The sequence below is a fragment of the Budorcas taxicolor genome, chromosome 17 (genome assembly GCF_023091745.1).
Source record: "Budorcas taxicolor isolate Tak-1 chromosome 17, Takin1.1, whole genome shotgun sequence".
Taxonomy (NCBI): Eukaryota; Metazoa; Chordata; class Mammalia; order Artiodactyla; family Bovidae; genus Budorcas; species Budorcas taxicolor.
In genome coordinates, this window is record NC_068926.1 from 53,911,121 (window position 1) to 53,938,022 (window position 26,902).

Below are 26,902 nucleotides of genomic sequence, written 5' to 3' on the forward strand. Positions count from 1 at the left end.
AACTAACAACTTAAGAGCCTTTATTCCCAGGCTTGAGAGAGGAGGAACCATCTTCACTCCAGAAAAGAATTAGATTGGCTTAGGCTCACTGGCTTTTGCCGATTCTGTTTCCTGGAGACTTCGTGTAGAGGAATAGGAATGGAGGTTGAGTTTCTCCAGAACAGAGTGAAGGGAGGGCTGAAGCCTGTGGTTAGTCTTTGCCCTAAGCCTAAAATGCAGGCGGATCTCAGAAGATTCGTGGGAGCTCGGGGAAATCCAGGTGACTTGGGTGGCCAGGCAGAGTAAACCTCCAGGATTTGGCTAGAGGGTGGCTGCCCCCTTAGCTCCATAGCTTCTGTGGGGAGGAGGGCTGAAGGGCCAGGGGTGAAAGAGACAGAGGAGAAAGGGACTGGCAGGCTGATTCTTTACCATTGAGCCACCAGGGAAGCCCCAAAAGTCCCCTTTAACAAAAATTTCTAACAAAAGTAGAAAGTCTTTGGTGTTTCTTCACTTGTCAATGATTTAATAAAAATCTCCCAACTTCACTAATTTATTCAACAAATGCTTATTCAGTGCTTCTGGTGCGCCAGGTACTATGTTAGGTGCTGTGCTTTCTCCGTGGAGGAAAGTCCCCGTCCTCGCGGAGTTTACGTGGGGAGGGTGAGAGGGGAGTCGAGAGGTAACTACATCAACAGGTAATGGACTTCAGAGTATGCCACGCAGGAAAGGAACACTTAGGGCCTGAGGATACAGAGTAACGGGAGTGCTGTCAGGAAAGGGCCCTTTCAGACTGGGAGCTTGCTGACAGAGGAACTAGCCCTGAGAAGAGTTGTCCGACTCTTGCAGACTCACAGCTCCCAAGACAGGACAGACTGACATGCCGGAGGGACAGGAGGAGGACAGTGTGGCCTGAGCACGTGAGGTCAGGAGGGGGGGCTAGGTCACCCCTCTGGTCACATACCTCCAAGCATTCAGGTCCTCATGGCCTCCTTGGGCGTTTTGAAACTGTTCCCTGTCTCAGTCCTTCCCCTCCCCTGCTTTTGTCTTGTCACTATCCTGCTCAGGAAATCTCCAGAGACAGAGTCTTCCGGCCTGGTATCTGAGGTGTTCCCCAGTTGACCTTTCTGACCTCAATTTCTGTTCCTCAGCTTGGGTCCTTTACCCCAGCCATCCAGCTCTGCTCGTATCCCTCCAACAGGCCGGGCGTTTACCCATTCTGCGTCTTTTATTTTCCTTTCCTAGAATGCCTTCTTCCATCCTCATCATTTCTCCACTCCTTCCCCACTTTTAAAGTCCTCACCACTCCAAGTGGAGTGGTTTCTCCCGTTTCTAATGCAGCGATAATATTCATTCATTCATATTGTTTACTGCCATCACGTCACATGGGCTGGACTTAGCCTTCACCAAGACCGTGAACCCGTAAAGACGTTGTATTTTCAGGGACGTAGACTTGTGTTTTATGTATGCCCCCGGCCTCATTTGTTGATTGTTTAATCCTGTTGTATTTTTAAAATTTCAGTTATAGTGGGTGATTTAAGCGCTTTAGAGGAGTTTCCAGAGTCCTTTTGAAAATCAGATGAATGCCATGTACAATCCTCGCGTTAAAAATATGTATTTTGCATGCAGTTTTACAAGGCTCATGGGCTCCTAAAGCCCTTCATAGGCCCAGGTTAAATGCCTTTGATATACAGCCACTTGTAAGTCTAAAATTCTATCTCAGCTGGTAATTGGATTCATAAACAAATTTATTTGAGTCCTCTTCCTAAATGAGTAACACCCTTCCTAAACTGAATACCTTTGTGGCCTGTTAAGAGTTACTTTCTCTGGCATGTGTTTGAGGCCCTGAGGAAGCAGAGGAGGAGTCAGTAAAAGGATGGTTTGGGCGGTGGTATTCTCACTTGCTTTTCCCAACCTTGTTCACGTTGGCCACTGTTGCCACCATGGAAGAAAGTGAAAGTGAAATCGCTCAGTCGTGTCCAAGGCCAAACTTGATCTTCATTTATAGTAAATCTGTTTGCCTTTATTTGTAGCTTTTTGCTTTGTGTGATTTGGGTTCCGTCTATTTTATTAACGTTTATTGTTCTTGTGTCCTTTATTATAAACTACCTCAAATCTTTTTTGGGGGAAAGTGTTAAGTAAATAAAGCATCTGGTGATGGTGAGCATCATGGACCTTAGAGGAGGGTGGGCCAGGAGCAGTGTATCCCATTTCATCCAGGTCCTCATTGGCCTGTAGCCTTTTGGTGTACTGCCGTATTTATTTCAAGACTTGGGCTTACTTTCTTTGAGGGATATGTTAAGAGAAAAGGGCATCTTATTGCCCAGACACTTCACTCTTTTCTGTTTGAGAACTTGGCCTATGAATTTTCTTTCCATTTCCCTCTAGGTCACTGTTGTTTCACTGATCTTTGTTGTACCAGGTCGGGGCTGGTCCTGGGCCTCTGATACCTGCAGAATCTGATATACTTGCTGCCTTGTGAAACCAAGAGAATATTAGAGCAGCTTTTCCCAGAGTATTTTCTATGGGATACTAGCCCTTCTTGATAGATGTGAGGAAAGAATTCCTCGTTCAGATGAATTTGGTAAATGGTGCATTAAATAAAAGTGAATAAAGTGTCTCTCTGTTATTTAATGTGTGACTTGAATCTCCAAGGAGAGGGTATAGAGCTGTCCCCAAGTGATTTAAGCTCAGCAGCATTTTTTTCTTTTAGAATACCCATTTCCATATTGTTTGCATGAAACAGTTTGAGAACTGCTGTGTTAGAGTACTTATAGAAATATTGTTGAGTAAACATTAATTTTTTTATCCATTATAATCCTGTATAGAGAAAGCATTTCTTCAGAATCATGTGGCAAAAGGGTATTATTCATACCCTGTTCTCAAAAATAAGACTGTGCATGCATAGATTTCTCAAGTTTAGATTTTTATCAGTATATATCTTGTTTATTTGTTCTGTGTAATCTCAGCTTCTAGGCAAATGGTTGTTTTTTAGATGAATCCTCTTGTTCTTGAGTATAGCACCGTCTTATATCTGTAGTGAAGCATGCGAAACTATTCATTTATCTCCCAAACTCTGAGTGCCCGTTGTGCGCCTGGGCACGGACTGGGTGTTCATATACGAATATACGAACAGCCAGTGTGACGGTGCTAGATGCTGTGACCCGTGTTTCTGGGAGACAGTGGGAGCTCAAATGAGAGATGTCAGGAGAGATTCTTGGAGGATATGGCACTTCAGGTATTCTTGAATGACGGATGGTGCAACAATCAAACAGTAGATAGAAAAATGGGCCTTGCAGGTCAAGGAAATGGCGGGTGTGCATCTTGGCATGATAGGAAATTGTAAGGAGTTCATCAGGGGTGGGATGTAGATGAGAAGGCAGAAGAGAGAGGTAGGACCACTCAGGAAGCATTGCACCTGCCCTGGTAAGCACTGTGGGCTTTATTCTGGAAGGCAATGGGATTCCCCAGAGGGGCTTTAAATCAGGGCTGATATACTTGCGGCATGTGGGATCCTAGTTCCCTGACCAGGGATCCAACCAGCATCCCTTGCTTTGGAAGCAGAGTCTTAACCACTGGACCCCCAGGGAAGTCCCTAGACTTGCATTTTAGAAAGATCATGGTGGAGGCTGTATAGAGTTGAGATCTGCTTATTAAATCGTGTAAACTTTATCAGGACATTCAGCATCATTCCTGAGAAGAGAGAATTAATTTAAAAGTTTTTAAGCTTTTCTGATGAAGAATCTATTTGACTTTATAAGCATTACCATTTTTCACTATTGTGTAATTCTTTATTGTTTTTACTTAATTTTTTTCCAGAGAAGAAGAGGTATCTTGCAGTGGGCCTCTGTCCCAAAAACAAGCAGAATTTTTTCTTTCTCAACAGGTAAGTTGATTCCGTGATTTGTCATAATTTTTTTTTAAAAATTCTGACATTGTTTGTTGTTGCTGTTCCGTTGCTCAGTCATGTCCGATTCTTTGTGACCCCATGGACTCCAGCACACCAGGCTTCCCTGTCCTTCACCATCTCCTGTCATGACATATGTTTGTTATGTGAGTAGGTTTATTAGTAAAGCGGCATTATTCTTACTCTTGGTCCTTTTTTCTTCACTAACAATGCAACGTAGCTATATGTCCCTCCCTATTTTGTATGTGATTTTTTTTCTCTATTAGAGTTGTAATGCATGTTCATTTAGTAATGGTGTGTGACTAACACAGCCCCAAAACGTGATTTGGAAGATTTACTACCCTTTTCCCAACTTTTCATCAAGGACATTTTCAAACAGAAGTAAAACTGAAAAGCCTTGTACAGGAAATACCCACATACCCATCATCTGGGTCCTACAATTAATATTTCGCTCTGTTTATCATACATCTGCCCATCTGGTCACCATTTCCTCTTTTTTTTTTTTGATACATTTCAAGTTGCAAACACCAGTACACTTTAGCCCAGACATTTCTTACTACTGTTTTCAAACCTACTTTAGAATTTTTTTTGTTGTTGTTAATACAAGCTGAACGTTTTTCTTTCATGTTGTTTTCAGCAAATAATTTTGATTTTTGCTCAATTTTTAAGTTTCCTCTAATTTTATTATTAATTTTCTTTCTGCTGAAAGATGTAATGTTTAGATCTAGATGCAGATAATAGAGTCACCCCTGCAAATGAATTTTAGACAGATTAGAAAAACCCATCTAGACAATTGGTTACCTGTAGAGGAGAAAATAAAGTTGGACCCTCACCTCATCTTTGCACCTCAGTACTTTACAGGTAGATTAAAGGCTTCACTATAAACATTTAAAGTTATAATTAGACTAGAAGGGACTCCATATTAACTTTTAACTGATCTCTGGATGGGGAACTTTCTAAACATAAAAACTGTGGAAGAAAACATGTAGGAGATCATTTGACTTTTTTCAGCATAAATATGAAAAATGTCTGCATGTTAGTACATGTTCTGACAAAATTAAAAGTCAAACAACAAAATGGGAAAAGGTTTTGCAATACATATGACAAAGGATTGATACTTTTGCTTTAAAAATGGTATTTTCAAAGACCAGTTGATGATGAGACAAATGTATAATATTTGAAAAGGGCAGATAGTAAAATGATATATTCTAACTTTGTTTAAAAAGAGTGCATGCTGCTGTTGCTGCTGCTGCTGCTAAGTTGCTTCAGTGGTGTCCGACTCTGCGACCCCATAGACGGCAGCTCACCAGTGTATATGTGTAAGCACATATACACACAAACACACATACATATACACACACATAGAAAAAAGACTGGAATAAGATACACTGACATAAAAATGGTGTTATTTCTGGATGGAAGAGTAACAGATGATTTTCTGTGTGCTTTTCTATTTTCTTCTGTATCCTTTTTCATATTTTTGGAATCTTAATGCTACAATGAATTAAAATGGAGTTAGAAATTATTGTTAAAGAAAAATTTGTCTAGGTAAAATTGAAGTGTCTATAACCCAGTTAAGGGCTAATCATTAATTTAGAAGTAGTTTTCTACGTATTTTATATAATTGTCGCTGGTAACATCCATATGAAACAGATAACCAGGAGAAGGGCAAGTGTGTGCCATAAGGCTCTTTGCCAGACTATGAATACATACTTCCTGCCTTGAAGGCACTTATAGTCTGAGGGTGGGGTCAGCTAGCACTTTTAATATAATTTAATAAGTACTGCAGGAAGGGTTAGTGCAGGGAGCTTATAGGAGCATGTAGGTGCTTATGGGAGAAGCAGGTGGCTGAAATCTAAACTGGGCCCTGAAGGCTGAGCAGGCGTTTGCATGGAAGAGTGTGTGGGTGGGGTTGGTGGTTGCGAGACATAATTCCAGGAAGAGGAAACAGTGTTCTGCAAGGTCAAGAGGAGAGTGTAGGAGCTTTCTTGGTGGCACAGTGGTAAAGAATCCGCCTGTCAATGCAGGAGACACAGGTTTGATCCCTAGTCCAGAACGATCCCACATGGTGGGGAGCAACTTGGCCCACGTGCCATAACCATTGAGCCGGTGCTCTAGAGACTGGGAGCCATAACTACTGAGCTCATGTGCTGCAACTACTGAAGCTCTAGAACCTACGCTCTGTGACAAGAGAGGCCCTGGAATGAGAAGCCTGTGCACCACAACTAGAGAGTAGATCCCGCTTGCTGCAACTAGAGAAAAGCCCGCACAGCAATGAAGACCCAGCACAGCCAAGAATAAATAAATGAATAAGATTGTTAAAAAAAAAAAGAGGAAAATGTAGCTGCAGAAAAGAAAGTAATCAGATGATGTTGTTTAGCATATATGTCCATATGTTTATTGGCCATTTCTTTCTACTGAGAGTTGTCATTTTTAACTTTCAGGCTTCTTTGTTGAAGAATGATGAGACCAAAGCCCTCACTCCAGCTTCTTTGCAGAAAGAATTGAACAACTTATTGAAATTTAATCCTGATTTTGCTGAAGCGGTGAGCCTCTTCCAGAATCTGTTCCTAAATTAAAAAGCAGGGACAAGACTGTTGAATAGTCGAGTAAAGGTGGATTGGCCTGCTGACCTGGGTTCTTGGAAAGAAATCCTGCGGTTGGCACGGCAGGTAACTGACTTAGCCTAGGCTCCTCCCCCACCCCGGGACCCAGGAGGGATTTCTTCAATCTATTGATGTTCTGTTTCATTCATCATCTCTCTGATGTTGTGAATTATGGACAGGAGATGAAGGAGATGACAGACTGATTTTTTTTAAGTTTGAGGCCCAAAGATTCTTTTCTCCTCTTTTGTGAATGTTTTTGTTTTCGTTGTTGTATATATTTTTTAAGTTAAAATAATTGTATTCCTTATTGAATTTTTATCCTGAGAACTTTCTTAATAGCACCTGGGTTTTGCCATCTGACTTTATCCACATATGGAAATACATCTGCCTTAGTAACTGGGATCTGCCTGCTGGAGGGAGTTTTAATTCAGTGAACCAAACAAAATGAAAATAGTGTCAAAATAGAAGATAATTAACTTCTAAAACTAATAAACTAGTAAAAGTCTCACTGGGTTTTAACTTGGACATTTAGAAAAATTGGTTTTATATTTGTATGAATTCAGGTTTTAAGACCTTTTTTTTATACTGACACAATTCCTTAATTCCTAAGCTAGGTGATTCCCCCTCCATCCTCATGTATAATCCATGGATCCTAATATAACCAGTGGATGAATATTTAGGACAAAAGTCTGACACCCATGCTGGTGGAATTCCCTGTTTTTTGTTTGGGGACACATTCTAGGGGAGAAACCAGCTAATGTACCTTAAGTCTTTTATTCTGCCTGTGGGGGAAAAGATTAAGCTAAACTGTGACTTAGGAGGGTAGGGGATACGTGGATGTCTACAGCCAGTGGACCTCTCTGAATTAATCTAACACAAGAGGAACAGAACATTTAAAATATGTTGAATGTTCCTCCTTTTAGCACTACCTCAGCTATTTAAACAACCTCCGAGTCCAAGATGTTTTCAGTTCAACACACAGCCTCCTTCATTATTTTGACCGCCTGATTCTTACTGGAGCCGAAAGCAAGAGTAACGGGGAAGAGGGCTATGGCCGGAGCTTGAGATACGCGGCTCTAAACCTGGCCGCCCTGCACTGCCGCTTTGGTCACTAGTAAGTGTATAAACTTTTGTCCATGTAGAAATTGAAGAAACTATCTCTCAAATGTTAATTGAGATGTGTTTTTAAAAATAGGCTGTATTTGACTTAAAGAATGAACTTAATGGTTACCAGACAGGAAAGGGTGGGGGGTAGGGATAGTTAGGGGGTCTGGGATTGATTGTTTTTATATTTAAAATAGATAACCAGCAAGGACCTACTGTGTAGCAAAGGAACTCTGCTCAATATTATATAATAATCTAAATGGGAAAATAATTTGAAAAAGAATAGATACATGTATTTAATAGATGTATAACCAAATCACTTTGCTGTATGCCTGAAACTAACACAGCATTGTTAATCAACTATACTCCAATATAAAATAAAAAGTTTAAAAAATATGCTGTGTATTTTTTAAAAAGGAGGAGGAGGGGGAAGAAAAGAAAAAGAGATTGTTCAACCTGACCTTGTCAATAACTTGCAAAGAAGGAAGCCTTTTCCACTGAACAGAAGATAATGAAAGAGTCTGCCCCCTGGAGTCACTATTTAGCATTACTGTTTAAGTGCTTGGCCTCTTGCATTACTTCTAAGAACAATGGGCACTGGATTAAAAGGAAATTAGGTCATTAGGCCAGAGATTCCCAACAGGATTTTTCAGAGGAAATAATGGGTATGTAAAAGTTATTTTCAGTATTTCAAAAAGCCAAAAGGAAGCTGTGCCTTTATTTGACAAAAGACTATGTGGCTTGCCGAAAGTCACATGTTTGTGTTTTTGGTTGGAATTCAGGGGACTCAGTGAGGTGACAATGACTTATGCCATTGTTAAGGTATGCCTATGATTTTAATAAAAATAGGAAATTGATCAGTTATTTTATTAATATTTAGTAAATAGAGTTAACAGGATAGTCTTTCAAAATATGGAATCTATTTTGAAAATAATGAGATAACGTGAATAATGGTGAAAAGGTAGGAAATTACTGATAGAGTCTCTCTACCTCTCTATGGCTTTTTCCCATTTAAGAAAAATTGGTTTCTGTCACAGGCATCTTTAAGTAGAGACTAGAGTGTATTTCTAGGAATGTAGTGTCCAAAGTTCAAGAACTGAGACTTCTACACCTTGCTCTATGGCCCAGGCAACAATAAGGAAATTCTATTAATTCTGCTTGTCACATTTTCAAAGGGACATAGACAAGCTGGAGCTTGCCTGGGGAACAGTCTCACTGGAGGCATTCAAAGTCATGCCATATAAATAGTGTGGGAAGGATGTGAGAATGTTTAGCCTGGAAAAGAGACAGTTTAGCTAAGCGTGTATTTGACATATCTTTCTGTAGTGAAGGTCGTGTGAAAAGGACTTAGATTGATTGAGGGTGTGACTACTAGAGGAGATTGAGAGCTGGTAAGTGCCAGTTAAAGGGCAAAACATTTTTGCTGCTTATGAGGAGGAGATTTCTTTGTATAGAACCTTCTGAGAAAGGTGTCAGCAGAGTGCTCAGGTGTGCAGCGGGGGTGGCATTCAGAGAATTCAAGCCTCAGATTGATACTTGACCCCAAAAATGTTTAAGGCTACTCTGAACTCCATGATTTTGTGAGAGTCCATATTCTAAGAGTCAACTTCTTTTTGTCTACCCAGCTTTAGTAACCTCTTTGATCACAGCCTTTCATGTTTTATGTACTCGTAGTAAATAGCAACACCATTTGGTTATTTGCCAATAACCTGTTTCTGTGTTACTCACAGCTTGCCCTTGCATTTGGAAGTTTGTATGTAGTCTGGTAGACACAAATAATTAGTCTGTTGTTGTATAGAATTTCTCTGTGTTTGCAATATTGTTAATGGATAGGCAGCTAACCGTATGGAATTAATTACTAGTGAATTTCTGATTTACTCAACTCCAGGCTTCTTTATTTTTAGTCCTGGAGCTATGAGACTGTATAATTGCCCCTGAGCTAATAGGATTGTGGTAATTTCTTAAAAATCTATGTACTAGGCATTGTTCTAGGTGCTAAGGATACAGCAGTGAAAAAAAGAGGGGAAAAAAATACTCTGTTCTCATGGAGCTTCCAGTGGGAGAAATAAATAATAAATAACACTAAACACAATTTATCAGGTAGTGATAGATCAGGATAAGGGATTAAAGAGAGATGATGAGTGCTATTGTTTTCATAAGTAACACTCTTCTTCCAGATAATTGCCCTGGTGTTAATCTTCAATTTGTAAAATTTCTGTTTAAATATTAAGGCCCTCCCTAACCTTTGTTAATATTTGAATAGAGATTTAAATAAAGGATTTGAGGGAGTGTATCTGTGTGTGTATCTGGAGAAAGAGTATTCATATCGCCTAGGACAGCAAGTACAAAGGCCCTGAGGCAGGATTTACTTGGCATGTTTGAGGAGGAACAAGAAGTGTGGTCAGAGTGACATAAGTAAGGGGGGAATAGAAGAGAATGAGGTCATAGAAGTGGCAGAGGTCAGAGCATTTAGGGTCCTGTAGGCCCAAGTAAGGACATTGGCTTTTACTCTGAATGACATAGGAAGCTGTTGTTAGAGGCTACAGATCTTTCTGCTCTGGCATTTTGCAAACAGTGTGACAGCCAGCATGTTTCAAATATTTCAACCAGTTTGCTTCTTGCTCTTTAATGAAAATTTTTATCAGAGGTGTTTCTGATGAGCAGCAATGGAAAACCATTGGTTCTTCAAGGATTAGCCAGAAACTTTGAAGTTTCTGTGCTGGTAATCTACTTTTTCTTCCTGTCTGGGAAAAATAATCTTTCTTTAGTCCTGTTTTAGCATCCTGTCTGTACAATTCTCCCAGAAGACTTTTCTAAACATAACATGATTTATTTGGTCATCAGATGTTCAACAAAGTTAAATTGACTGGTATTTATAAGGGGCCCCTGTGTGAAGATATGCTTCCTGCCTTCAAATAGCTTATATTCTGGTGCATCTTAGCATTAAAAGGGATTTAAAAGAAATATAGGGGCTTCCCTGGTGGCTCAGAGGTTAAAGCTTCTGCCTACAAGGAGGGAGACCTGGGTTCGATTCCTGGGTCGGGAAGATCCCCTGGAGAAGGAAATGGCAACCCACTCCAGTACTCTTGCCTGGAGCATCCCATAGATGGAGGAGCCTGGTAGGCTACAGTCCACAGGATCGCAAAAAGTCAGACACAACTGAGCGACTTCACTTCACTTCACTTCAAAAGAAATATAAAATAGGTTAAAATGTTTCTTTATCCAAACAGGTAGTTCAGTTCAGTTCAGTCACTCAGCCGTGTCCGACTCTTTGCGACCCCATGAATCGCAGCACGCCAGGCCTCCCTGTCCATCACTATCTCCCGGAGTTCACTCAGACTCACGTCCATTGAGTCCGTGATGCCATCCAGCCGTCTCATCCTCTGTCGTCCCCTTCTCCTCCTGCCCCCAATCCCTCCCAGCATCAGAGTTTTTTCCAATGAATCAACTCTTCACATGAGTTGGCCAAAGTACTGGACTTTCAGCTTTAGCATCATTCCTTCCAAAGAAATCCCAGGGCTGATCTCCTTCAGAATGGACTGGTTGGATCTCCTTGCAGTCCAAGGGACTCTCAAGAGTCTTCTCCAACACCACAGTTCAAAAGCATCAATTCTTCGGCACTCAGCCTTCTTCACAGTCCAACTCTCACATCCGTACATGACCACAGGAAAAACCATAGCCTTGACTAGACGGACCTTAGTTGGCAAAGTAATGTCTCTGCTTAGTATTGAGGAAGAATTCAGCTCTCCCTGTTAAAATTAACAAAGTTAATATTGCTCTTATTGAAAGAAAATTTTCAATAAAATTTTCCCTACATAAGTGATACCCATAGAATTTCTGATTTTATTTTGAGATCTCAGTGACCCAGCATTTACAGAACTTCTGCAACTTGCCACTGGGAAGCCCCAAGTTTAAGACATCTCTGGTGCCCCCTGCAGGTTGAAGAAATAAAACTAACATTAAATAGAGGGTGGTATACAATAGTATTAATATTTAATTAAGCACTGCAAGCAGATACCATTTCTATGGACTTTTTCAGAAGTGAAGTCTCAGTGGGGCCAAGAATAGTTTTTTTTTTTTTTTGCCATGTTGCATTTTATTTTATTTTATTTTTATTTTTACTTTATTTTACTTCACAATACTGTATTGGTTTTGCCATACATTGACGTGAATCCGCCATGGGTGTACATGAGTCCCCAATCTTGAACCCCACTCCCACCTCCCACCCCATATCATCTCTCTGGATCATCCCCATGCACCAGCCCCAAGCTTCTTGTATCCTGTATCGAACATAGTCTGGCGATTCGTTTCTTACATGATAGTATACATGTTTCAATGCCATTCTCCCAAGTCATCCCAGGGCCAAGAATAGTTGACTGAATTTCCACTAAAGTTTCAAGGTAGGGGGAGACATCCCAGATGGAGAGGAACCACATGAGCAGAAAAAAGAAATCTCAGAAGTGAAAATCTTCCAAATACTTTTCAAAACTAGTTTTGAAAAAAATTATAGACATATCAAATGCCATAGTTCACAGAATTTTTCAAATAATACTGAAAGGAAGGTGATGAAAAGTAAAATCTTACATCCTCTCCTTGTCCCTCCCCTCAGCAGGGTGTGTGTGTGTGTGTGTGGTGTGTGGGGTGTGTGTGTGTCTACACGCGTACGTGCTTAGTCACTCAATTGTGTCCAATTCTTGTGACCCCATGGACTGTAGCACCCCAGGCTCCTCTGTCCATGGGATTTGCCAGGCAAGAATACTGGAGCAGGTTGCCATTTTCTTCTCCATTGGATCTTCCCATCTCAGGGATTAAACCTGTGTCTCTTGCATCTCCTGCATTGGCAGGAGGATTCTTTTAATGCTAAGCCACCTAGGAAACCCTCAGCATTAGACAACTAAAAAAAAAAAATCTTAGGAGCTGAAATAGGGAAAAACCAGTACTTCAGGTCCCTTTTAGTAGAACTCCACCTTAGAAGGGACATGTTCTGTATCTCTAGTGTTACTGTTTCTTTTGCTACTGGGATGGGGGTGTCTGAGGAGTAAGCCCACGGTTTCAACTTCCAACCCAGAGGCCTGCATGCTGGTGAATTACCATACAGATGACTTCCTGTTACCGTTGCTTACACATGTTTGCGGTTGTTAATGAGTTATTAATGTTCAGTCTGTCCTTAGTCAACAGGCAGAGCTTGCCCTGCAGGAGGCGATTAGGATTGCCCAGGAGTCCAACGATCACGTGTGTCTCCAGCATTGCTTGGTGAGGCCACCCTCCTGTCTTGGAAGTTCTGCCCGTGGGTTGGGTTGTTGGCCTCTGAAAGGGCCCATATGAATTAGGTTGTTTTGCAGTTGGAAGGTCCTCAGTGGTGATGGGAAACTAGTTAGATGGTCAGGGGGATTCAGGAAAGGCAACCCAGCTGTATTTATCTTTCTTAATTCTTGATGTCCGTTTCATTTGGGGGCATTTCTTGTCTACAAATTTAAATGCAGCTTGCCATGCAAAACTGTCACAGCAAACAGTGGCACAAATTTAAATGCAGCTTGCCATGCAAAACTGTTGCACCAGACACTGGCGTGAAGGAAATGTGTTTGCAGCACCTGGTAACTGGATAAGAGCTTGTGCTGTCAAAGTGTCATCGCCAAGCACATCATCAAACAAGTAGAACCCAGTTCAGCAACCACCTGAGAATTTCACTTTCTCACTTCCAAGCCTTCCAGGGGCCTCATGTCTTTTTTTTCTGGAACATTTGCCACTCACGGCTCTCAGAGGTGAAGAAGATAAATGGCTTGTTTATTTCAGTCTGATGGTTTTAATGTGTCAGATGGGTTTCATTTCAGTTCATAATTTGTGAAAGTGTGTTTTAGAGGGCTTATTTTGTCCCTTGTTAATTTGTTCTTACAACCATGCTGATGCTTTCAGTAGAACATTAGCCATTATTGTTGTTTTGATACATTTTGATGACTTCTCTTGCCAGAGCTGGCTTTACGTGCTGGGACAGAAGAGATCTGATAGCTATGTTCTGCTGGAACATTCTGTGAAGAAAGCTGTACATTTTGGGTTACCAGTAAGGCTCATCTTTCTATGAGATTGTTTAAACAGTTGGGGTGGTTTTATTCTTGGTAGTTTCATGTGCCCTTAATTATTAATCAAACCACTGAGTTCTTTGAATAGGTTTCTCTCTCCTCCTCTTATCCTAATAACATCCGTGAAAGTTCCATTTATCAACTTGATGAGATCTTTGTTTAGTATATTGATCAGCACTAACCTTGCACACCTTTATTTAGAAAAATTTTAAGAAAGACTTATTTTTAAACCAGTGACTGGCAAACTCTATAGCCTACGGGCCAAACCTGGCTCACTGCCTGCTTCTGTATGGCCCTCAAGCTAAGAATGGGTTTTACATTTTTAAATAGTTGGGGGAAAAAAACAAAGAAGAATATGTGGCATAGACCAAATGTGGCCTGAAAACCCTAAATTATTTACTCTCTGGCCCTTTATAGAACAAATTTACTGATCCTTGTTTTAAGTAATAAACAAAGCCACGAACCAGTAAACCTGTATTCCCCAATGACAAATGCTGAGGGGCCTTGAAAGGGCACAAGTCCTACACATGAAGTAGTAATGACTGTAGAATCTAGATTACTATTGCTCAAAGAACCTTATTCTGTCTCAAAAAAAAAAAAAAGATAGACTTTGTAAGCACAATTTTTGTTATGGATTCAAGTGGACTTGTCTTTAGTTGAGCTTTCATCCTTGAAAATTCTACCAGAAGTTAATGAAGAGATAGTTATGCCCCTAATAGGCATTTTTTCCTTAATCTCCTACTACATAATGTACCCAGCAGTGTTTGACATATACTATGTGATTTTAATCCTTAAAATAAGTCTGCATGATAGGTTTGATGCCCATTTTACAGATAGGCTTGTCTAAGAAGCTGAGTGACTGGCCCTAGGTCACACAGTCAGGAGCAGAGGCAGTGTTTAAGTCCAGATCCATTTAACTTCAGAGCTGGCCCTTCTCACTGTACCATTAGCTTCTCTTCCATCCTCTAGTTTTTCAGGAACATTTCTCATATGGGTCAGGGTCAAGCTGCAGGTACTTTCTTTATAAATGTGATGTCATTGTGCACGTGTTGAAATATGCCAACTTTCTGAAGAGCAAAACAGATTCTGTCTTGTCATCTCTATCTTGAGTTGTGCATTTGTCTCTCTCCTTAGTACCTTGCCTCCTTAGGAATACAGTCCCTGGTTCAGCAGAGAGCTTTTGCTGGGAAGACGGCAAACAAACTTATGGATGCCCTAAAGGACTCGGACCTCCTGCACTGGAAGCACAGCCTGTCTGAGCTCATTGATATCAGCATCGCCCAGAAGACAGCCATCTGGAGACTCTATGGCCGTAGGTGCGTCTTCAAGCCCACCATCAAGGCTTCAAGCGCACAAGTCCTCTTAGAGATGAGCGGAAGCCAGTAGACTAGCGCTCTGAGGGCCAAATGGATGGAGGCTGTTTGTGCAGGGGGTTAAAGAAAGTGCTTTAAAATTTTAAAATATTTTCTACTTTGCACACAGACTTTGCAAAGGTTTTTCCTATGCTCATTTTTTTAATCTACTTTTTAAAATTAATTAAGTAATTATTTATGTTTGGCTTCACTGGGTCTTTGTTGCTGCGTGCGGGCTTTGTCTAGTTGCAGCAGGCAGGCCTACTCTCTAGTTGCGGTGCACAGGCTTCTCATTGCAGTGGCTTCTCTTGTTGTGCAGCACTCGTTCTCAGACAGGCAGGCTTCATTAGTTGTGGCTCAAGGACTGTAGAACTCATGCTCTGTAGTTGTGGTCCACAGGCTACAACTCAGTTGCTCTGAGGCATTGTGAGATCTTCCATGACCAGGGATTGAACCCATGTCCCCTGTATTGCAAGGCAGACTCGTGACCACTAGATCACCAGGGAAGCTCCTTCTCTGCCTGTTTTTATTTATTCCTCCCAGCTGTTCTGGGAGGTGACTTGGGGGGTGATCTCCATTCTCAGATACATAGGACAAGGTTCACACATCTGATCTGCCCCAGATAACAATTGAGTTAACAAGTGTGGACCTCCACACTCAAACCGAGATCCTTGGACTCCAAACACCATGCCCCTGTGCTCTGAGATGCCATGGGCCACAGTCACTCAAGTCGAACACCCTCTTAACCCCAAAGCTGTTATGTAATGAAAGCTGCTTCCCTGTTAACCAGGGTGTGTTTTCTGGACCATCTCCAGCCTGGTGTGTAATTCCCATTTAGCCTCCTTTGCTGCTGTTCATGTCTGACTCTTTACAACCCTGTGGACTGCAGCCCACCAGGCTCCTCTGTCCTCCACTCTGTCCTAGAGTTTACTCAAATTCATGTCCAAGCTTGGAAGTAAATTCTGAACCAGATTTTTAATCCTGCAGCCCTGTTGCTACCTCACCTCTCACCTAGACAATCTGCTGTTTCTAGGAATTCGGTGATGAAAGGAAGTGCCTATTGTATCAGTCTTGTTTTTGTACTTGGAATAATTGTTGACACAGTGTGGTGTGAAACAGATGCAGACACTGGCCACTGCTTCCACTGTCAGAGCAGCCGGTGCCAAGAGGGCATCAGGTCTGAATTTACCGTGAAAGCTAATTAACATACTGTGGGCCCAGAGAAGATTAGAGGTGGGGGTGGGGGTGGGGGGAGGTCTGGAACTCGGAGCTCCCTGTTGCATCATAACCACCACGTGTTTCCTTTGAGGCCACACATCTAGATTGCTTTCCTGCTCTCCTTGTCCCGGCATTGGGAGATAGCTGCTCTCACGGAACCAGAACCTGCAGAGAGGCGTCACCTCCTCCCATTTCCTCTCGGGGTAACTGTACGGTGTAGCTGAGGGGCACCTGGGTCTCTCAACTGACGGGGATGCCTTTTCGTCCCCTCCCCAGCACTATGGCCCTGCAGCAAGCCCAGATGTTGCTGAGCATGAACAGCTTGGAGTCAGTGAACGCAGGCGTGCAGCAGAACAACACGGAGTCATTTGCTGTGGCGCTCTGTCACCTCGCCGAGCTGCATGCGGAGCAGGTAGGCAGGGGACTGGGCCAGCGTGCTTCTGGAGCAGTAAGACTCTGCCATTTCTTTCCTCTCAGTCAGTTCAGTCACTCAGTTGCGTCCGACTCTTTGCAAACCCATGAATCACAGCACGCCAGGCCTCCCTGTCCATCACCAACTTCCGGAGTTCTCTCAAACTCATGTCCTTTGAGTCGGTGATGCCATCCAGCCATCTCATCCTCTGTCGTCCCCTTCTCCTCCTGCCCCCAATCCCTCCCAGCATCAGGGTCTTTTCTAGTGAGTCACCTCTTCACATGAGGTGGCCAAAGTATTGGAGTTTCAGCTTTAGCATCATTCCTTCCAATGAACACCCAGGACTGATCTCCTTTAGAATGGACTGGTTGGATCTCCTTGCAGTCCAAGGGACTCTCAAGAGTCTTCTCCAACAAAAGCACTGGACAGCTCTGGTTGGATGGAGGTGGTGGAATGGTGAAATCCCATGAGTAGAAATGGACTGGGTACAGAGTCTACAAGGTTTGTGGAGCTGAGGACCTCTTGCGGCATCAGGGAAGGGACTAAGAGATCAGCTATTTCTAGGTAACAGATGGAATAAAAAGGAGCCTTTGAAATTTAGGGTGGAAGAGCTGTGTGTTTGTGGGAAAGGGAACAACATAATAAGAACACAGCTAAAATGATAACAGCTAAAGTGTGTCGTACATTTGTTCTGTGCTGGGCTCAATGATTTCCATGTGTGATCATCCAGATTCCTCACAGTAGCCCCATCAGGTCAGCTTTGGTATCATCCCATTTCACAGAAGAGAAACCGAGTTCGCAGGAGCGAAGTCCCAGACCCACGACCAGTGAATGTCAGTGTCAGATCTTCAACCCAAGGCTTACTGATTTCGAAGAAAGACACTGGGAGTAGGGCATAACCTTGACTTACAGCCCAAGTAATTTTACATAAATCTCTTTATAGGGGATTGATGCAAGGGTCGCTCACGTTGCTCTTGGCTTTCTTTTCCCTCTGCTCAAAAACATCTTTCATGAGAAAAGGTCGGGGAACGCTCTTATCTAGAGCTAACTCACTAACTGCTGCCTTGCTGTAAGTGCATTTCCTTGATCATATCATTTTCTCCACCTCTTTGTGGTGTAATAATGATCGCTAGGTTGCATCACAGCACTCAATATTCTTCAATCCTCAGCCTGAAGATCCTTGAGTGGTTTCCGCCCCTTTCAGAAGTTTGTAAATACTTCTCTCTGCTGGATATATTTTAGCATTTTACAATTCTCTAACTAGCTATGGAAACAGAGGGCGTGAATGAGCTCTGGCCGATGGCATCTGCCTGCACCTCCGTCAGCTGCTTTTTTCTTGTACCTGGGAAGCATCACCCATGCTTCCTAACATCAAAACAGGCCAGCGGCTCTTGCTGTTTGCTTTCCTCCAGGAATGCTGCACATTAATCACTTTCTCCTTGTAATGGCACTGGAACCTCTTTAACATTGATTCTTTTCCTCTGCTGGTGCCTTGGTTAAGTGGAGCATTTGTAACAAATGACTCAGGGCACATTCAGTTAGGTATTGGTATAAGCTTCATGTTGACTTTTTTCCCCCAACAACTTTATTGAGATGTAATTCACATGCCCCACAGTCCACCCATTTAAAGTGTCCCCTGGTGACTTTCTCATAGTATTCTCCCCACTGTTGTTGTTATTTAGTTGCTCAGTCATGTCTGCCTCTTTGCAACCCCATTGACTGTAGCCTGCCAGGCTTCTCTGTCCATGAGATTTTCCAGGCAAGAATGCTGGAGTGAGTTGCCATTTCCTTCTCCAGGAGATCTTCCCAACCCAGGGATCAAACTTGCGTCTCCCGCATTGGCAGGTGGATGGATTCTTTACCACTGAGCCACTTGGGAAGCCCCTTTCTTACTGACCTGAGTCTTAAGCAGTGAAATAGGGAATTCTTTGGCTGTCCAGTGTTTAGGAGTCCACGATTTCATTGCCGAGTGTCCAGATTCATTCCCTGGTTGGGGAACTAAGATCCTGCAAGCCAAGTGGCTCAACTGAAAAAGTAAAAATAAACAGTGAAGTAACTTCCCTTTGGTCCTTTTTGGGTTATGTAGGGTAGAAATTATTTCTTCTCTGCTGGAATGGAGAACTACTTGACAAAAATCTGGTCTTGGCTCACTTCTTTAGCCTTGACACTTTCTCCAAGACCAGTTGTTAATTGTTCTGTGATTTTTACTGGGGGTTAGACCTGAAAAGTAACCTCGCTCTTTGACTCTGTATTAATCTTTCCATCTCCTGCCCCCACTTCCATTTCTAGGCATCTGTGAAAGCCCTCATTGCCTGGTTCCATTGGAAGTCTCTAATTGCACAGCTAGAAGACAGTGGCTGCTTTATTTCCATTCAGTCCCTTTCCCCCCGCTCTTCAACCTGCCTTATAAAGACTTCTCTAATGTTAGAACATAGACCATGTAAGATAAACCCACTGGGCCGATGACTGTTACATTTTCAGTTACACAGATTAGATTTACACCTGTGAAATTAAGCTTGGCCAGCTGCAGAGAAGGCAGTTTTATCACGAGTTTCTATTTGCTCTTTTATTTCCTTTGTGTGTGCTTTAAGTTGTATCCTGAAATTGATCTCCAGATAAACTGGATGCTGCCCTGTGGTATGGAGAAGGCAATGGCAACCTACTCCAGTACTCTTGCCTGGAAAATCCCATGGATGGAGGAGCCTGGTAGGCTGCAGTCCATGGGGGTTGCTAAGAGTCAGGCACGATTGACTTCACTTTCACTTTTCACTTTCATGCATTGGAGAAGGAAATGGCAGCCCACTCCAGTATTCTTGCCTGGAGAATCCCAGGGAGTGAGTAGCCTAGTGGGCTGCCATCTATGGGGTCGCACAAAGTCGGACACGACTGGAAGCGACTTAGCAGCAGCAGCAGCCCTGTAGTATATGGCAGTGTCTGGTGCTTGGGTGAACCAGTAAAGAAGTGATGGTTCTGAGCTGCTGTTGGCAAGCTTCCTCCTAGAGTCCAGAGGAAGTGTTGAGAGAGCTGGCCCCCTTTGCTCTCTCTGCATAATTCTGATTGATTGTGTCACGTTCCTCTCCCGGCCTCAGGAAGCGACAGGTCACAATGGGAATGTTTTGGACGAGTATTGCCAGTTGTGCACTGTTCTTTCTACTTGGCCTGAAGGTTTGACAGCCATCCACACACCCAACTCCGTAGGGTAGTCATGAAAATAACTGGCAAGATTAGCCAGTTAAAATCACAAAAATAAAAAGATTAATGATCTTCTATTGTAATTCAATTGTACTGTCCATTTCATCCACTTCAAATAGAAGTTCACTTGTGGTCTTAAGTGAGCTTCTATATAGACTGAAGATAAATTACCTAATCAGGGTCTTCCCTGGTGGTCCAGAGGCTAAGACTTTGTTCTCCCAAGGCAGGGGGCCTAGGTTTGATCCCTGGTCAAGGAACTAGATCCCACGTGCCGCAACTAAAGGTCCCATATGCGACAGTGAAGATGGAAGATCCTGCGAGCCCCATCTAAGACCTGGCACACCAAAATAAATAAACATTTTTTAAAAAAGATAAATTACTTAACCAAAGGATTGGGATAAATTGAAAGCTTTTTGGTTAATAAGATAAACAGCAATTTAGGAATGTGATAAAGACATGGACATGTATTCACAGAAAAAAAATAAATGATTATAAAACATGAAAAAAACTTCAATCTAGTCATTAAAGAAATTAAAATTAATACAGTGAAATAACCAGTTTCACCAAACAAGTAGGGAAAGACGCTTAAATATAAGGGGAGGAGAAAGGTGCAGGATGCCGGTGTAAAAGTGCTTGGTATATTTCTGAGGGAACTTCCCTGGCGGTCCAGTGGTTGGGACTCTGTGCTTGTACTGCAGGGGGCACGAGTCTGACCCCTGTTCAGGGAACTGGGATCCCACATGCCACACAGCCAAAATGTAAGACAAAAACAAAAGTATTTGGTACATTTCTATATGGTAATTTAGTAATGTGTGTGTGTGTTAGTTGCTCAGTCGTGTCCAACTCCTTTGCGACCCCATGGACTGTAGACCACCAGGCTTCTCTGACCATGGAATTTTCCAGGCAAGGATACTAGAATGGGTTGCCATTCTCATCTCCAGGGAATCTTCCTGACCCAGGGATTGAACCCAGGTCTCCTGCATTGCAGACAGATTCTTTAACGTCCGAGCCACCAGGGAAGCCCAGTTTAGTAATATATGTGTCAAAAAGTGTAAACGTGCCTCCCACTTAGCCCAGCAATTCTACTTCTAAGGTATTATCCTTAGGAAATAATTGGACAAGTATGAAAAGAGATATGCAGTAAGATAATCATTCTAGCATTTTTAAAATGGAAGAAATTGGAAGCAATCAAAATATTCCAAGCAAGGAGATTATTTTGATAGACTATAATTTATTCACCTAATAAAATACTATGGTGTATAGATTTGAGCTTGTTGACACTGGAAAGATTCATTCATTGAAAAAATATTTATTGAGTGCCTACTGTGTGGTAAAGAGTACTATAGACAATGTATAAAAATGGTACACATATACCTGTTTTTGGAATACTTACATGTTTTATATTCATGTGCATATGAGAAGTTCAGAAGGGTATGTGCCAAGAAATTACTATGATTATCTTCTGTGAGATTAAAAGTAATTTGTGTTTTTTCTCATTGTTCGCATGTATTTTGTAAGTTTTTTTCCTAGAGTGAACACGTGTTACACGTGTAATTTAAAAAAATGATTTTAAGTATATGTGAAATACGTTAGAGCCTGAAAAAAAAAAGGCCCTTTGATATTTGCCAGTCTGCCTAGGGGCATCCAGGGCTGCACAAGAATATGTTGAGTCGCAGCAACATCCTGTGGGTGGGGCAGCTGGCGGGGCATCAGCACCGGTCTGCTAAACAAACCGTGGCTTTCTCTCTCAGGGCTGTTTTGCCGCCGCTTCAGAAGTGTTAAAGCACTTGAAGGAGAGATTCCCACCTAATAGTCAGCATGCCCAGGTAACCTGCCTTTTCTGTGTCATCAATTTATTTTTGAAAAGACCATTTGTACTGTATTATTGTTGAAATAGAATACTGTAGTGTCTCCCCTTGCTTCCTTTCTGTGACGTCTGGACAGCATAGGAGACTCTGTAAGATGTGTTCAAGGTTGAGAAATAAACTCTGAAAAGAGATTAATTAAAGTAGGATATTTTTTCATTCCTGTCTTCATGGTTTTAAATGAATATTCCTTATATCTCTAATCGATTGTCCTTTGATAGATCAAGGGTTAGGTCTCCATTTTGTTACTCTGTCTTCTACTTGGCAGCTCCAGCTGCCAACCTTTTGGGCAGATGTTGTATATCCAGAGGGAATGAGCTTTATAAAGCAGCCCTAGGCTCTCTGTTCCTTGTTGCACCGATTTCCATCTCTGATGGAGCCAAGAAAATCTATTACGAGGGTCATCTTTCTATTCCTCCCCTTATCCAGTTTAGCCTTCAGACGATTAGGGACTTTGAAATCATAAGAGGCGATGGCCTGAGGATCTCCTACTGTTGGTCCCTAGAGGAAGGCTGCCATTCACGTGGGTTGTTGGCCCCACCTCAGTAGATATGGTGTGGATGCCCATCTGCTTATAAGCTGTGCTGGGATCCCATTGCTGCTCTCAGCAGACTGAGCTAAATTCAAAGTACCCAGACAGAAAGGCGGTGAGCAAACTAAATAGAAGCTTAGCTCCAAGGATGCCGTGGGGAAAAAAGAATTAAGCGTGGGTCTCTGGTAGCGCTCACTTTTAAAGAAGGTGCACAGTAAAGGAAAAGACAATTTAACTCACATTCTACAAAATACATCTATATAGGGCTGATAAATAGATGAAAAGGTACTCAACCTGGCTATTGATCAAGGGAAATACAAATGAAAAAACAGTGAGATATTTCATACCCATCAGATGGGCCAGAAGTGAAATATCTGACACCACTGATTGTTGGTGAGTGTGTGAAGCAATAGCATATCATACACTGCCAGTGGGGAGTGTAAACTGGTGTGACCCATTTAAAGAACAAATGGGCACTGTGTTAAGGAGAAGGTGTGTATATCCAACAGCCCAGCCTTTCTGCTGCTTGCTGTGTACCCAGGATAAGTATTGCACCCAGGTGATGTAGGAGAGTGTCTGCTGCAGCACTGTTCAGAAAAGTGAGAAACTGGAACTACCATCAACACGAGAATAGATAATTGTCACATTTTCATACAACTGAAAACTATTCACCAGTGAAAAGAAATTAGAACTACTTGGTATTAACATGCATAAGCACCCCCGCCCCAGAATAATGTTGAGCTCAAAAGCAAGTTGTCAAAGAATGCATACAGTATGATTCTGTTTATTTATACAAAGTTTAAAAAAATGTAAGATCATACTATGTATTGTTTCAGGATGAGTAGATATTTTGTAAAAATATAAAAACATGAATGGGAATGATAACAAATCAAATGTTTCCTTTGAAAACAGAGAGGAGAATGGAATTTTCAAAGGACCTCAAAGTGTAATAGTATCTCAAGCAAATAAAGCAAAATGTTGTGATTTGACAAAGTTGATGGTTGCCACACATGTGTTTATTTTATTTAGTGCTTTTTCTTTAAATACTTGAAATATTAAAAAAAAATTTTTTTAAGTCTAAAAAAATATGTGTGTGAATTGCAAGGATATTTGCTAAGTGAGCCAAAATACTTTTGTTTCTATTGAATAATGAGGTGAACATCTGTCATTCTGTTTTTAATTGTTGTTTTTTTTCTCATTAGTTATGGATGCTGTGTGATCAAAAAATACAGTTTGACAGAGCAATGAATGATGGCAAATATCATTTAGCTGGTTCGCTTGTTACAGGAATCACAGCTCTTAATAGCATAGAGGGTGTATATAGGTAAGAAATTTTAAAAACTCTTCAACCCCAGAATGAAGTAATTCTCAAATGGCTTTATTCTTATTAGTTTTGTCCGTGAATTAATTTATTAACTTTGGCCTAGGAAAAAAAAATTTTTTTCTGTTTATTACCTATTTATTACAGGCTGTTAGAAAATCCAAATAAGCAAAATGGAGAAAGTTAAGTTATTCAGAGATAATCACTAACATGCTATCTCTAATTCCAGATTTTTTTCTTGTGTGCATGTATATGTGTGTGTGTATGTTCACATATGTGCTCACAGAGACACACATACACTTTTTTTTTCTCTTTTAACACAAATTATATCAGATGCAATTATTCCCCTTGGGAGGTTTACATTCTAATTGAGGAAACAGCAATTCTAACCCTGAAGCTGACTCTGCTTACAACCCTCGCAAAACAGTGACATAACCATTCGCATCTATTTTCTTTCTGTAACAGAAAAGCAGTTGTCCTACAGGCTCAGAACCAAATGTCAGAGGCACACAAGCTTCTACAGAAATTGTTGATCCACTGTCAGAGAACCAGGCACACGGAAATGGTGATCAGGTAAGGGAGGGCTTTTGTGCATCTCCCCTCGGAGGTGCTTCGGGCTGGTTTTCCTCACACGTGCCTTCCTCTTTGCGGGCAGTGTCCTGCTCTCTGTGGCGGAGCTGTACTGGCGGTCTTCCTCCCCGACCATCGCACTGCCCGTGCTGCTGCAGGCCCTGGCTCTCTCCAAGGAGTACCGGTTGCAGCACTTGGCCTCCGAAACGGTGCTGAACTTGGCTTTTGCCCAGGTAAACCGATCGCTGTTTATATAGCACATGTTAGTACTCGAGAACTGGTGAGTCTGTTACTACTCTTTGGTTTTGAAAAGGAGCCTAAGAAGTGAGCTTTTTTGCTTCTCAATATTGAAATCTGGGTACGGAGTCTCACTGTGCAAGCCTTCCATGAAGTCTGGAGTTGTGAACTTGGTGACAAGCTGATGCCTCCCAGTGGCACTGGCTTTACAGAGTTGTGTGTTTACAAAGGAGGATGCACCTCTTCACTGAGGATATTGCGTGGTATTAATGACTTAGCTGGCCCAGAGCTGTGCTCGATTTAACAAGAGAACAGATAAGGAAATAAGGAAGTCATGTGTTCAGTGAAATGTTTTGGAAATTAAATTGCATTTTGCGTTTGTTTTCTGTCTCCCCCTGTAGTCTGTAAAGACCATGAGAGAAGAGACTGTTTCTTCCCTGGTATATCAACCTGGTAGGATCCACACATTGTTGTTGCTTAGTCGTGTCAGACTCTTTTGTGGCCCCATGGACCATAGCGCACCAGGCTTCTCTGTCCATAGAATTTCCCAGGCAAGAATACTAGAGTAGGTTGCTGTTTCCTTCTCTAGGGGATCTTCCCGACTCAGGGAGTAAACCTGCATCTCCTGCATTGGCAAGTGGATTCTTACCCACTCTGCCACCAGGGAAAGTGAAAGTGAAAGCTGCTCAATCGTGTCTGACTATTTGCAATCCCATGGACTATAGAGTCCATGGAATTCTCCAGGCCAGAATACTGGAGTGGGTAGCCTTTCCCTTCTCCAGGGAAATCTTCCCAGCCCAGGGATCAAACCCAGGTCTCCCACATTGCAGGTGGATTCTTTACCAGCTGAGCCACAAGGGAAGCCCAAGAATACTAGAGTGGGTAGCCTTTCCCTTCTCCAGAGGATCTTCCCAACCCAGGAATTGAGCCAGGGTCTCTTGCATTGCAGGTGGATTCTTTACCAACTGAGCTATGAGGGAATCCCGGCCACCGGGGAAGTCCTCCCTTACACAGCTACTTCAGCCTTTTTGAATCATCAATGTAAAAGATTTTTGTAAAGACAGAAACCTTTCTATAGTATAAATAACTACTCCCACCTTCATCTATTGTAGTCTGAAATCAGATGGTGACACATTCTGTTCTCGAAGAGTGTGGTACACATTAAAGATAGTACATGTTAAGGAGAAAGTAAGCCAGACATTGCAATTCAGGAGAGCAGAGCCAGAAATGAAGCCCTTCCTGTAGTGGGCAGTGGGTGCGGGTGTGTATAGCACCATGATGTTTCTTTTTCAGCTCATCCTTGGAATCCCAGAACAGGCCTTAAGTCTTCTCCATATGGCCATCGAGCCCATCTTGGCTGATGGGGCTGTCCTGGACAAAGGCCGGGCCATGTTCTTGGTGGCCAAGTGCCAAGTGGCTTCAGCAGCTTCCTGTGAGCCACTGAAGAAAGCAGAAGGTAGGAAAGCATACAAGGATTTTTAGGTAATACAGTTACAAAAAACTTGTAAAATTTTGAGTGTTCACAAGTACACGTGAAAATTTCATGCAGCATTTAAAGTCCTTTCACTTGCGTGCTTGCATGAAGGTTGAAGGCAAGTGAATTGTTATTTTAACCCTGCAGAACTAGGTGCCAGGTTGGAAAGCAGGACTAAAGACCTAGTTTTTTGTTTATTTGTTTTTTTTTTCTCTTTCTCAAAGAGTAGAATGTAAAAGTTTCTGGTACATGCTAAATCAATAAAAATAGATATGAAGGCCTGAAAACTACATGTGAAGCATTGAGTTAAAAATGTGTGGTATTTCCCCCATTTTCCAATAGCTCTGGAGGCCGCCATTGAGAACCTCAACGAAGCCAAGAACTATTTTGCAAAGGTCGACTGCAAAGAGCAAATCAGAGACGTCGTTTATTTCCAGGCCAGACTCTACCACACCCTGGGGAAGACTCAGGAAAGGAACCGGTGTGCGATGCTCTTCCGACAGCTGCATCAGGACCTGCCCTTTCACGGGGTGCCCTTGATAAATCTTCTCTAGTGAGAACATCCCCACTGGATGCCTTTGCAGAGTATAAGATTTTGGACTTGTTCATACTCCCTCCCTCCACAAAAATGATGTATATGATGTCTGTCTTACCAGTAAACTGCATTCTGATTAGTCTTGTCTTATTTTGTTGCTAAAATAAACTCATTTGTTTTTCCTCTTCTTTCTTTTGAAAAGATAGAAAGGATACTGACTTTTTCTTAATAAATGCCTGGTTTATTGCTAAATTAGTGTAAGTGTTAAAGATTATAGTCTCTCCGGGTAAAACTGCCAATATCTTATTAGAAATCGTGCACAATCTCCACCACTGTGTAAAATTCATCTTGCATATGTGCTCAGACAAGAGCTCTTGTGGGTATTGGTAGACCTCTTAAGGGGGTTGAGGCCGGTTTTTCAGAGGCTTGAGTTTTCCTTCGAAGCTGCCCTGCTTTGTTCTGCTGGACTGCTGCTTGCGGTGGGCCTGTGTGTGCCTGCAAGCACATGTCAGTCGCTGACTGGA

The 26,902-nt window shown here is 42.1% G+C and overlaps 1 protein-coding gene across 1 annotated transcript in view; it reads left to right on the forward strand.

The window, feature by feature from the left end:
- Window positions 1-26,498, forward strand: part of ANAPC5 (anaphase promoting complex subunit 5) — a 35,821-nt gene extending 9,323 nt beyond the window's left edge. Inside the window, exons 5-17 of the mRNA XM_052654621.1 lie at window positions 3,796-3,862; window positions 6,328-6,429; window positions 7,413-7,603; window positions 12,765-12,846; window positions 13,562-13,651; window positions 14,805-14,986; window positions 16,517-16,652; window positions 21,596-21,670; window positions 23,444-23,565; window positions 24,028-24,135; window positions 24,218-24,365; window positions 25,663-25,825; window positions 26,186-26,498. Of these exons, the coding sequence (XP_052510581.1) occupies window positions 3,796-3,862; window positions 6,328-6,429; window positions 7,413-7,603; window positions 12,765-12,846; window positions 13,562-13,651; window positions 14,805-14,986; window positions 16,517-16,652; window positions 21,596-21,670; window positions 23,444-23,565; window positions 24,028-24,135; window positions 24,218-24,365; window positions 25,663-25,825; window positions 26,186-26,397 (1,678 nt within the window). The 3' untranslated portion in view covers window positions 26,398-26,498. The remainder of the gene's footprint in view (window positions 1-3,795; window positions 3,863-6,327; window positions 6,430-7,412; window positions 7,604-12,764; window positions 12,847-13,561; window positions 13,652-14,804; window positions 14,987-16,516; window positions 16,653-21,595; window positions 21,671-23,443; window positions 23,566-24,027; window positions 24,136-24,217; window positions 24,366-25,662; window positions 25,826-26,185) is intronic.
- The last annotated feature ends 404 nt before the right edge of the window (window positions 26,499-26,902 follow it).